At 41.6% G+C, this 13,577-nt stretch overlaps 1 protein-coding gene across 3 annotated transcripts in view; it reads right to left on the minus strand.

Moving 5' to 3' along the window:
• reck (reversion-inducing-cysteine-rich protein with kazal motifs) overlaps positions 1 to 13,577 on the minus strand; it is a 177,172-nt gene that overhangs the window by 103,121 nt on the left and 60,474 nt on the right. For all 3 annotated transcript variants that reach the window (XM_072571197.1, XM_072571198.1, XM_072571199.1), the window contains 2 exons: positions 12,419 to 12,504; positions 10,124 to 10,168 (listed from right to left, as the gene is read on the minus strand). In XM_072571197.1, the coding sequence (XP_072427298.1) occupies positions 10,124 to 10,168; positions 12,419 to 12,504 (131 nt within the window). The remainder of the gene's footprint in view (positions 1 to 10,123; positions 10,169 to 12,418; positions 12,505 to 13,577) is intronic.

The following is a 13,577-nucleotide window of genomic DNA, read 5'->3' on the forward strand; positions in this document are numbered from 1 at the left end:
ATGAAGTTTAATTTAGATAAATGCAAGGTGCTGCATTTTGGAAAGGCAAATCAGGGCAGGACTTATACACTTAAGGTTTAGGTCCTGGGGAGTTTTGCTAAACAAAGGGACGTTGGAGTGCAGGTTTATAGCTCCTTGAAAGTGGAGTCTCAGGCAGATAATTTAGTGAAGGCGGTATTTAGTATGCTTTCCTTTATTGGTTAGAGCATTGAATATAGAACTTGGGAGGTCATGTTGTGGTGTACAATACATTGGTTAGTCCAGTTTTGGAATATTGTGTGAAATTCTGGTCTCCCTCCTATAGGAAAGATGTTGTGAAACTTGAAAGGGTTCAGAAAACATTTACAAAAATGTTGCCAGGGTTGGAGAATTTGAGCTATAGGGAGAAGCTGAATAGGCTGGGGCTGTTTTCTCTGGAACATCGGAGACTGAGGTGTGATCTTATAGAGATTCATAAAATCATAATGGGCATGAATAGGGTAAATAGACAAGGTCCTTTCTCTGGGGTGGGGGAAATCTAGAATTAGACGTCATAGGTTTCGGGTGAGAGGGAAAAGATTTAAAAGGGGCGCGTTTTTCACGGAAAGGGTGATGCGTGCATGGAATGAGCTGGCAGAGGAAGTGGTGGATGCTAATACAATTACAACATTTAGAAGGCATCTAGATGGGTATATGAATAGGAAGGGTTTGAGGGAGATGGGCTAAGTGCTGGCAAATGGGACTACATTAATTTAGGATATTTGGTTGACATGGACGAGTTGGACTGAAGGGTCTATTTCCATGTTGTACATCCTTTGCCTTCCTCTCTGATTACTGTGTCCAATACTTCACACTGCTACCCATTCCTTTGTGAATATGGAGACAAAAAAATGTAATGAAAAATTTTCCAATATCCTCCATATCCACGTACAAGTTCCCTTCTTCACCTCTGATACATCCCCCTTTTTTCTTAACTATCTTTTCGCTCTTTATATGCTGGTAGAACATCTAAAGATTTTTAATATTTTTTCATGATCTCTCCTTAATTTCTTCATTTTATTTTTTAACTTGATCCCTGTATTTTCTATATTCCTCTAGGTTATCTACACATTTGAAGTTTTTGTAGTCTTCATGGATTCAGTAGGCTATGCTTGGCAGACTGGGTAGGCATCCATTAGCACAAAAGATCCTGGATAATTTGTTACACTGTGTCTAAAATTGGCTCAGTGGCAGGAAGCAGAGGGTGATAGTTGAAGGGTGTTTTCCATGACTGGAAGCCTAGTGTACCAAAGCTGTTGAGTCTCTTATTATTTGCAGTGAATACTAATGATCTAGACACAAAAGTAGGAGGGATGACCAATAAATTTGAAGATAATACAAAAAATGGTACTAAAGTAAATAACAAGGAGGAAAACCTTAGACTTCCAGACAATATAGATGGATTGGTGAAATAAGCTGAACAGCAGCAAATGGAATTTAATCCTAATAAGTCAAAGGTGATGCATTTTTGAAAGACTAACATGGCAAGGGAGCAGATGTTGATTGGTGAGACTCTAGAATTTATAGAGGATTGGAGTGGCCTTCGTCTGCATGTCAATAGATCCTTGAAGGCAGCAGGATAGGTAAATTTGGTGGTTAAGAAGGCATATAGGATACTTGCCTTTATTCGTCAAGGCACTGAAGACAAGAACAAGGTTATCATGGAGGTGTTGAAATGTTACGTAGGCCACATATGGAGTCCTGTGTGCAGTTAGAATAGATGTTATTGCACTTGAGAAGGTGCAAAGATTCACCAAGTTGTTGCCTGGGCCATTGCAATGCAGCTGTGAAGACAGACTAGATTGGCTGGAGTTGCTTTCCTCAGAGTAGGGAAAGCTGAGGGGACACCTAATTGACATGTACAAAGTTCTCAGGAGCATCTATAGGATGAAACAATTCCTCTCCCATTAGTAAAGGAGTCAAAACTAGGGGTACAGTTTTAAGGTAAGGAACAAGAGATTCAGAGTGAACTTGAAGAAAAAGTTTCATCCAGATAGTGCTGGATATCTGAAACACACTGTGCAGTCTCTAGAGGCAAGAGCCCTCAAGACATCTTTGTATAATTTAAAGATAACTTGAAACAGCATAGCATACAAAGCTACAGACCAAGTTTTGGAATATGGGATGAGAATTGATAGATGCTTGATGATCTGCATGGACACAGAGCCGAAGGGCATTTTTACCATGCTGCAAAGACTTTATGACTTGTGTTTTCCACCCCATCTGCCAATAAAATGAAGACAGGCCTTTGTCAGCACTAGAACGAAAGATGAGCATTGAAATAACTCCAGAGAGGCTGATATCCCTTCACCAAGTCATCCTTTATTTATACAGGGAAAGCACTTGACCCTGATCGAGCTTCTTCAGAGTCAGAGTCTCTCATTTTCCTGTTTATATCTCTCAGTCAGAGCTCCCCGATTGGGTGAGATTAGCAGCCCCCAATCATGGAACCCATATTCGATGAGGATAACCTGACTAACCTCATTACAATCACTATATTGTTAGTCATTGTGGACACCCACTCAAAGTGACGGGGTGTGCACAGAGTTCTTTTGTCAAACATGGGTATGAGGATATCGGCTGTTTTTTTTGTAGCTCCTCCTGGAGCGTTTTAGAATCAGATCAGGTTCCTGCAACTCTGTCTCTGATATGGGTAGTGTGTGATGCACAGTAGCTTGCCTCTTGCACTCAAGAGCATCTCAAAAAAATCATTCTCCTCCTCTGGCAGCAAAGGCTTCAAGGCGGAGAGGGAGAACCCACCTGTCCCACAACGGTCAGAAAGGCAGTTGAGGAGCCAGGCATGTTTTGCACCGGCACCAGTTGCGAGTTTGCAGCTTTCGTTTGGTCCAGGTGCTTGCTCAGATCCATCACACCGACCTGAACTTTACACATCACTGAACCTGACCTCCCTTCGACCATGCCTCTGACCCATGCAGGGCTCTTCCTCTGGTTCCTGCACCAAACTTCACCCACTGAAGTAAACTGTATCTCTCACTTAGCAGAGTCTTGTGACCAGCACCAGTGTTCCCGTTGCTGTTTCACCCTCATCCCTCCTCTCAGGTCTGGAAGATCAGAATTAACCTGGTGTGCAGTCTTCTCCCCATTTGCAACTCCGCTGGAGCTATCCCTGTAGTTACACGAGCAAACTCAAATAGGAACCGGAACAGTTCATATCTAGTGAAGCTGTAGGCTGTTTCTTTAAACCTGCCTTCAAAGTCTGGACTGCTGTTTCTGCCAGACCATTGGATGATGGATGGTTGGGAGCTCTTCTTATTTGATGAATACCATCCGAATTTGATAAATACTCTAATTCCCGGCTGCTAAACAATGGCCTGTTATCGGTGACCAGGAGCTCGTGCATTGCAAAAGATGCACGCAGTTTTTCTATCGTCATACCCATGTTTGACGAAAGAGCTCTACGCACATCCAGTCACTTTGAGTGCGTGTCAACAATGACAAAGAAAATCGAGCCCATTAAAAGGTGTTGAGTATGGGAGTTGGGAGGTCATTTTGCAGCTGTCCAGAACATTGGTTAGGCCACTGTTGGAATATTCGTGCGATTATGGTCTCCTTCCTATCGGAAGGATGCTGTGAAACTTGAAAGGATTCAGAAAAGATTTAAGGATGTTGCTAGGGTTGGAGGATTTGAACTGTAGGGAGAGGCTGAACAGGCTGGGGCTGTTTTCCATGGAGACATCAGAGGCTGAGGGGTGACCTTATAGAGGTTTATAGAATCATGAGTAACATGGTAAATCGACAAAGTATAAGTAGAGGGCATTGGATTATGGTGAGAGGGGAAAGATATAAAAGGGACCTAAAGAGGCAACTTTTTCATGCAGAGGATGGTACATGTTTGGAATGAGCTGCCAGAGGATGTGGCGGAGGCTGCGACAATTACAGCATGTAAAAGGCATCTGAATGGATATATGAAAAGGAAGGGTTGAGGGGAATATGGGCCAAGTGCTGGCAAATTGGACAAGATTTAGGTTAGGATACCTGGTTGGCATGGACGAGTCGAACAGAAGAGCATGTTTCTGTGCTGTACATCTTTATGATTCTATGGATGGCCATTCCCATGAATATGGGGCAGTGTCTGACAGTAATTTTTGTCCTTGTTGGCACTTCGGGCACAGTCCCAACAATGCAGTTATGTCTGCATCCAACCGTGGCCACCAGCCATAACTTCTTGCCAAAATCTTCATTTTGGAACCTCTTGGATGATCCTTGTGGAGTTCAGCCAGTATCTGGCAGCAGCCTTTGCAGGGAACAATCACTCTTGCTCCCCATAATAATAAACCGTTCTCTACTGTGATCTGGTCTCTCGGGTCCAAACAGGTTTTGATCCTGGTTGTGACAGCCCTTAGGCTTCCCCCATCAGCGCCAGCTGTTTCAGTTTTGCGAGGACCGGATCTTTCTGCATCCAAAATCTGATATGGTCAGCTGTGACTGGAAGCATGTCCAGAAAATTTAAAACCATGACTTTGGTGGTACCATCAGCAGTGTATCTGCCAGAGGTAATTCAATGCATCAGCATTTCTACTTAGCCTCCTGGACGATGTTCAACTTGTAATTATATGCACTTAGTATTAAAGCCTACCGCTAAATTCAGCCTGAAGCAATGGGCAGCACTGCCTTGTCCACTTTAAGTAGACCTACCAGAGGCTTGCGGTCTGCTGTTATTACAAATTTGCATCCATAAAGATATTGGTGGAACTTAGTGACTCCAAATATGACTGCCAAATCTTCCTTCTCTATCTGGACACATTTACATTCTGCATTAGCTGAAGACCTGAATAAATATCCTATTGGGAGTTCCTCTCCATTGGGCTACTTATGAGCTAATACTGCCCCGATGTCATACAAGGAGTTATCACATGTCAATTCCACATCTTGCTTGGGATCACAGTGTGCCAACACCTTGAAGAGGATGACAGCTGTTTCTTCACTTCCGAAAGCTTTGGCTGGGCTATGTGACCATTTCCAAAGCTGCTCCTTTTTTCAGAGCTGATGCAAAAGGTGCCAGGATGGAGACCGGCTTATGTACGAATTTTCCGTAATAAGTCACCAGCCCAAGGGAAGACCTAAGTTCTAATACAGATATGGGAGTTGGGAAACCTTCAATCACCCTCACTTTATCTTCCAGTGGGCATAACCCAGTCTTGTTGATTCTGTAGTCCAAGCAGATCACTTCTAAGGCATATGCCCACATGGGAGAAACATCTAAGGACTATATCCAAGTTCTCTAAGTGCTCCTTATCGGGCTGCCCTGTTCTTAGCACACCATCTAGATAAATGGTGATCTGGGATAGACCTTGTAAAATGCTCTCCATCGTCTGTCGAAACATTACACAGGCTGATGACACCCCAAATGGCAGTCTCTTATATTGGCACAAATTCTTACAGGCATTATTTGTTGCATACTTCTGGGAATCCTCATCTAACTGCAATTGTAAGAATGCATGGCTCATGTTCAACTTCGTGAAGGACAGCCCCCACTAGCTTTGCATATAAATTCTCTATGTGAGGGATTGGCTATTTATCCAGCTGTGAAAATGGTTTACCATTTGTTTAAAATCCCCACAAAGGCAAACTGACTTGTGGGCTACATAATCTGTATAACCGATACTGCCCATTTCGCAAACTCTACTGGTTTGAAGATTCCTTTGCTTCTCAGCCTTTTAACTAATGCCTCTATTTTTGCCCTAAGGCAAATGGTACTGAGGAGGCCTTGCAGAAATGCTTCCTGGTCAATGTACAAGGTGGTCTTGGCTCCTTTGATGGTCCTTAGACCTTCCCGAAAACTTCAGGTATTTAGTTAGGACTTGACTCATTCATTCATTTTCTAGTCGAAAAATGTTGAACCAATTATAGGTGAATTTTTCTCAACCAATTTCGCCCCATCAAGCTTGGGCCAAAGCCTTTTCCTTCAATCAGTGGTAACTGAACAAGCTGCTTCTCATAACAGACTAGAACTGAAGTTGTACCATTAATCTGTAAAGGTTCCCCTGTATAGGTTATTAGTGTAGCCAAAATCTTACACAAAAATAAGCGTTAAAATCCAGAGCAAATTTTGATAAAAACAGGTTCTGCAATCTTAAAACGACAGCACCAGTATTAACCTCCATTAGAACCAGGTGACCATTTAACCAAATCTTTATTTTCATTGGTTTTGCTCAGCAATCTAACTGTTACAAACCAGATACTGGTGGACTTGCCAGGATGTACACTCTCCTGGATACTAGAGTATGAGTTCTCTTACTTAATTCCGGCCTAGTGGGACTCTTTTGATATTTCGAGTCTGCATACTGAAGCAACTACATTGGCTTGCCAGCCCAGATCTTGAAGAAAATGTTTACCATTTGGCCGAGGCTTGGCTTTGTTTTGGGATTTTGCTGTGAGCTGACCAAGAGTCCATCTGTTCAGGATATGCCCTCAATGAGGCTACACTTGCTTTCTCTCAGGTGCTATTCTCCAACCTCAGAAGGACTAGTGAGGATGTCCACTTCCATCAGAATACCACACAACTCATTTGCTCATACCATACAGCTCCACTTACCGCATTTTCCAATGACCACCTGCAAGCTAACTAGCATAAGCAGTAAGTGAAGGACAGAGCTAAGTAATCCCAAAAGATCAAATCTAAGCTCTACAGTACTGTCATATTTAGTCATGAATGATGGTGGACAATTAAACAATGCACTGGAGAAGGAGCAGGTTCCAGAAATCCTGAATGATGGAAGAGCCCTACACACTTGTGTAAAAGATAAGGCTGAAGCTTTCACAGCAATCTTCAACAAGAAATGGCCAGTGGATGACCCATTTGGCTTCCTCCAAAAGGTGCCCATCATAGGCACTGGTCTTCAGCCAATTTGATACACTCCTAGTGACATCAAAATGGTTGCAGGCCTTGGATACTGCAGAGATTATGGGCCCTGACAACATTGTTATTTGTCTCGAAATCTTGCACTCCAGAACTTGCTGTTTCCCTAGCCAAGCTCTTTCAATACTGTTACAATATTAGCATCGACATGACAATGTGGAAAATTGCCCGGATATTTCCTGTACACAAATAATGGACAAACGCAACCCAGCCAATTACCACCTCATCACTCTACTCAATCATCAGTAAAGTAATGAAAGATGTCATCAACAGTGTTATCAAGCAGCAATTACACAGCATAACCTGCTCAGTAACACCAAGCTTAGGTTCCACCATGGTAACTTAGCTCCTGATCTCATTATAGCCTTGGTTCAAATATGGACAAAGACCTGAATTCGAGAGATGAGGTCAGAGTGACAGCTCTGGTCATCAAGGGGCCTTATCAAAACTGGGATCAATGGATATCAAGGGCAAACTCTCCGCTGGTTGGAATCATAGCAGGCACATAGGAAGATGGTCATTGTTGTTGTCGGTCAGTCATCTCAGCTCCAGGACATCTCTACAGGAGCTCCTCAGGGTGGTGCCCTATGCCCAACCATCTTCAGTTACTTCATCAAGGTCCTTATCTCAATCATAATGTCAGAAGTGGAGATGTTCGCCAATGATTACACTATTCACAACTCCTCAGATACTGAAGCAGTGCATTCAAATGTAACAAGGTCTGGGTAATCCCCAGGCCTGGGCTGACAAGCGGCAAGTAACATTCGTGCAAGACAAATGCCAGGCAATGACCATCTCCAATAAGAAACAATCTAACCATCGCCCCTTGACATTCGACGGTATTACCATCACTGAACTGACTACTATCAATATCCTGTGGGTTTTCATTGGCCAGAATACAGATTGGATTTGCCATGAAAATATAGTGGCTACAAGTGCAGGACAAAGGCAAGGAATACTACAGGGAGTAACTCACCTTCTGACTCCCCAAAGCATGTCCACCATTTACAAGGCTCCAATCAGGAGTGTGATGGAAATTCCCCACTGTGTGGATGGGTGCAGCCCCATAACATTCAAGAAGCTTGACACCATTCAGGATGAAGTAGCTCATTTGATTGGCAAACATCCACTCACTCCATCACTGACACTCAGTAGCAATAATGTGTACACTATCAATAAGATGCACTGCTGAAATTCACCAAATATTCTTAGACAACACCTTCCAAACCCGCAACCATGTCCACCTAGAAGGACAAGGGCAGCAGACACATGGGAACACCAACACTGGCAAATTCCCCTGCAAGCTTCTCACCATCCTGACTTGGAAAAATACTGCCATTCCTTCACTGTTGCTGGGTCAAAATCCTGGAATTCCCTCCTAAAAGATTGTGTGTCAGCCTACAGCACGTGAACTGTAGCTCACCACCACCTTCAAGAGTAACCTAGAATGGGCAATTAATGCTGGCCAGTCAGCGACACCCATGTCCCAGAAACAAATAGTAAAAGAAATTCCAAAAGGGACTTGATTGAATGCATGTTGAAAGGTTGTTTCCCCTTGTGGGCGAATCTAAAACTAGGAGGGTTATAGTTTAAAAGTAAAGGCGTGCCAATTTAAAACATAGCTGAGGAAGCATTTTTTCTCAGAGTATCTTCAAAATTCCCTTTCTCAAAAGGCAGTGGATGCAGAATCTTTAAATATTTTTAAAGCAGGGATGGATAGATTATTCGTTACCAAGAAGATGAAAGATCATCAGGGTTATGCAGGAATATACAGTTGACTTTAAAATCAGATAAGCCATGATCTCATGGAATGGCGGAGTAGGTTTGATCAGCCAAGTGGCTGCTTGTATTTCACTTTGTTGTACTTGGTAATTCATCAGATATATACTTGTATCCTCCATGAAGTGTCCTTCAAGCTTGCACGCTATATTAGACTAACTGTTTCAGAAGGGCTACAGGTCTAAATAAGAAATTCAAAAACATTTCCTGCAGTGGGCTCCATGTACCTACATTTAAAACATTTTCAAATTTGACAAATGACCAAAAACCCATTAGTCAAACATCAGGTTTAAATAACAAAATAAAAAAAATGTAGCCAGCATGGAACTAGGAGCGTTGGACCTCTTGAAACCAACTTCCTTTTACTTTCAAAGATGCAGATCAAAGTAGGAAATGTCACTCCATTTGTTTCCTGAAAGTCTCTTAACAAATTTCCACATCAACAATCGCAAGGAGCTAAAAGATATAGGAATTTAAAGAGGAAATCATAGCTGGTTAAGAAATTGATTAAAAAGAGAGTTAGGTATTCCAGAACAATTAGGAGGAAGTGATGAACAGAGTTATAAACAATTGCTTCTTGGATTCAAAAGTTTGTAGCCTACACATAAATATATTTACATTTTAAAAAATGTGCTCAGATATGCTGAAAAGCAAATGCAGAAAGCAATGAAGACACAGGATACAGAACAGTTTTGAAAGAATTTTGGGCTGGGCATATACATAACCAATGTATTTTGCACCAGCACAGATGTAAAATATTATAATATAAATCAAATTGAAGGGCCCAAATCAATACCTCTCAAAGTGGGTGAGATTATAGAAAAACATGGTCGTGTGGAAAAATCTAGCTGAATGTAATGTAGAACCATTTCATCAATATTTTTGTTCTTTTTCCCACCTGACCAGCAGACAAAGTAACAAGCTAGCCCATTGACAGATGGGAGACCATTCAAATCAACATGAGGCAATTGGATAGGAGTGGGTGAGATGCTGGGGGTGGCAGAGGCAATCACTGCAAGGTTGGTATGGGATGTGGAAGACGGAGAGAAAGAAGCTGGGGAAAGACACAGAGGTGTGTGTGTGATTGAGTGAGTGACTAAGACAGAGGGAGACACACAGAGACAGACAGACAGACAGACAGACAGACAGACAGAGAGACAGACAGAGAGACAGACAGAGAGACAGACAGAGAGACAGACAGAGAGACAGACAGAGAGACAGACAGAGAGACAGACAGAGAGACAGACAGAGAGACAGACAGAGAGAGGAGTGTGAGTGAGACAGAGACACAGAGACAGCAAGGGTGTGAGAGGGGCCAGGCAACAGAATGAGGGTGTAATTATGGTTTCATTTTCTCTGTTTTTTTGAGCTATGAGAAACCTGCACTGCAACTATTAATTTTTTTAAAAAACTTGCACAATATAGTTAGTATTTTATTGTACAGACCTCAAATTCCTTTCTACAGCTCTTAAGATCATTCTTTGAAGAAGCCTAAAATAAAACAGAGCATGATAATGATAAAAATATACCACAGAAAATGTAAACTAATATGAAAATTATGTGAACATGATTCTGCGTTCATATTGGAGCCCTGAGGTCACCAACTCACAAAAGATGCTAAATCAATACAAGTTTATTTTTATGATACAAATGTTTATCCAAGGTTAAAATGCTTGTCTACCTACTTAACTTACAGATTATGAAGCATACATTAAAAATAGCAAGTCTTTGTTTTGTGCTATAGTATTAACAGTTAAGTTGTTTAAATCATAAAATGAATAACTCAGTTATTACCTATAATACAATTATTAACATGGTCACAACATCCAAAACAAAATCTCACTATAATGTGTCATTAATACAAAAGGATTTGAACATGTTCAATCATTCCCTGTCCAAAGTTATCCCTTCATTAATATTTAAATAGTTATTCTTAAATAAGTTTGAGGGGCACCTCAAAATAGAACAGGTAGGTAAAGATGCAGCGACTCATTAACGACCATAAACCAAAGTCAAATGCATTTATCTCCAAATGATCAAAAGGGGCTGTGTTTGCCATTGTTATTTTCAGTGCCCAGGTCAATGCTGTGGTCTGTCTGATTTCATTCTTTTCTTTCGACTTTGTAGTGGTTAGACAAACATGAATGGTTTGCTGGACCATAAACAGAGGACAGTTGAAAGCTAACTACAATGCGGTGTCTGGATTCAGATATAAGCCAGATCAGGTAAGGATGGCAAATTTCTTCCTTCTGCACAGCTTGTCACCCTGAGCAAGAAACCCTAGTAAATCAGCACTCATCCTCTCTTCTTGTTCTACCTGCCAGTAGCACAGTCATTTCTAAACCCCAATCAACAAAACAGGGCATAACGAGTCCTCTCTAGTCATCTGGGCAATGGAGTCAACAAGTAGTCACGGGTTTCAACCAGGAGAATGAACAAATGCATGTGTATTAACAATGAAGTGGCCATATATTTTTCACAAATTAATTGACATAGCTAGTGTGTGTACCAGAGCCACAGCATGGTGAAGAGGGTCATGGGCCACCTCAAGTCAACAAAAGGTCACCTGTGTAACGAATCCCCATTCTGGGCACCTACTCGGCACCCACAAAGGGAGCCAAAATCCTGAGCTCACTTTTGTGGCATCTGAGAGGAGAAAACAAAATGCAGTAGTTGCAAAAATGAGCTCAGGATTTTTCAAAACTGAAGGAACCTATTCTGGTTGGTGCAAATGGACTTTTCTCAAACCAGAAGAACCAGCTTTGTTTTGTAATGATTAATCACCCAATGGTTTGGACTAAGAATTGAAAAGCAAGGAGACATTTCAGTCAAAAAGTCAATAGCCTCAAACATTTTCCTTGTTTCACTGTCAACAGATGTTACTGAACCCAAGTATTTCTAGTATGTTCTAAATTTATTAAAAACACTTAAAAAAAAACACACATAGGATGTTGATAAGATTGACATGTCCAGTATGTATTGCCCATCTTTAGTTTCTCTCAAGATGGGGTCATGACTGAATGTTTTGTTCGACACTTCTGCAGTTAACTGCCAACTATTGGTGTAGGGCTGGTGTCAGATATAGGAAGGTTTCCTTTTCTGAAGCACATTATTAATGGGTTTTCTATTACCTTAATAGCTTTGTGGTCGCCTCTTACCAACAGAAAGTTCTTAACGCCTGGATTTATTAACGTATGTTACATCTCCATAATGGAATCTGAAGCTGCTTTCTCTGGATTATTAGTCCAGGTCTTGACACTGCTGAATCCTCAAAAGTCAACTGGTCTTAGACAATGCAGATGTGTCTGAACCATTAGTTTGTGTTGACCATGATGTAAGTCAATAGGTTCTGCTATCATTTGGCAAGAAGGTGGATTTCCACGCCAAAATGCCATGGCAGACATCAACAGCCGAAGCTACTGACTGCCTCAAGCAATTACGTCCTGATCAACAGTTATCGCTCCCTCAACGAACAAAAGCAAAAGCCAAGTAAACTGGCCAACTATCATATCTGCTGTTTTGCGGGACCTTACTATATGCAAAATGACATTTGGCTACACTCTAACCATGCTTTACGTCAAAAGTAATTCACTGGGTTGTGAAGCACTTTTGGATGTTGTGAGGACATGATAAGACACTGTTGCAAATTGTTGTAGAGGAATGCAAACTCCTCCTCCATAAAATGGCTGTACTTTTCTTCTTTCTTAAATTAATGTTCTATAACCAGCTGAAACAAATTACCTGCTTACATGCACGTCGACATTCTCCAGCAATGGCCAACTCACAACACCCTAAGCCAACCCAGCCTTCAGTTTTCTTTGATGCTCCTATAAATTGAATCCAGAAACATTCAGATTTGATGATTGCTCTTCAACTTTAAAAGGATCAAATAACTTAAAGAAAAAGAAAACCTACATTTGATTTTCATCAATACCAGATAAACAACTGCATTCTAAAATTCTAAATTCTACACCAGATTTCAAACTACCAGCAGTTGACATCAACATATTTTCACTGTTGAAATTAGACAAATGAATTTAAATGTGACTAGCTAAGTCAAATAAGGGAAAGAGTTTCAAACAAATGAGATAGCACTGTGGTCCTCCACAAAGTGGGCAAGTACAATTCATTTTGCGCTATTCAATATTTGTCCTGACCAATGACTCAAATGTGGTCTTCTAGCCTGGAATCCAAGGTTGTGTACCTTGGATTCCAGCATCTGCAGTTTTTGTCGTCTTTGACCAATGACTCAACAAAGATATAGGTGGTGATGTGGTACAAAACTATACAAATTAGGAAGGAACCAGTGGTGCAGGTGGGCAAGAACATAGAAAGTGGAACAATACAGCGCAGAACAGGCCCTTCGGCCCTCGTTGTTGCACCGACCTATGAACTATTCTCAGCTCGTCCCCCTACACTGTCCCATCATCATCCATGTGCTTATCCAAGGATTGTTTAAATCTCCCTAATGTGGCTGAGTTAACTACATTGGCAGGTAGGGCATTCCACGCCCATACCACTCTCTGAGTAAAGAACCTGCCTCTGACATCTGTCTTAAATCTATCACCCCTCAATGTGTAGTTATGCCCCCTCATCCAAGCTGACATCATCCTAGGAAAAAGACTTTCACTGTCTATCCTATCTAATCCTCTGATCATCCTGAATGTCTTTATCAAATCCCCTCAGCCTTCTTCTTTCCAATGAGAACAGACCCAAGTCTTTCAGCCTTTCCTTGTAAGATCTTCCCTCTAGACCAAGCAACATCCTGGTTAATCTCCTCAGCACCTTTTGCAATGCTTCCACATCCTCCCCAAAATATGGCGACCAGAACTGTACACAACATTCCAAGTGCGGCCACACTAGAGTTTTGTATAGTTGCAGCATGATGTTGCGGCTCCAG

This window comes from Chiloscyllium punctatum, chromosome 5 (genome assembly GCF_047496795.1).
Source record: "Chiloscyllium punctatum isolate Juve2018m chromosome 5, sChiPun1.3, whole genome shotgun sequence".
NCBI classification, from domain to species: domain Eukaryota; kingdom Metazoa; phylum Chordata; class Chondrichthyes; order Orectolobiformes; family Hemiscylliidae; genus Chiloscyllium; species Chiloscyllium punctatum.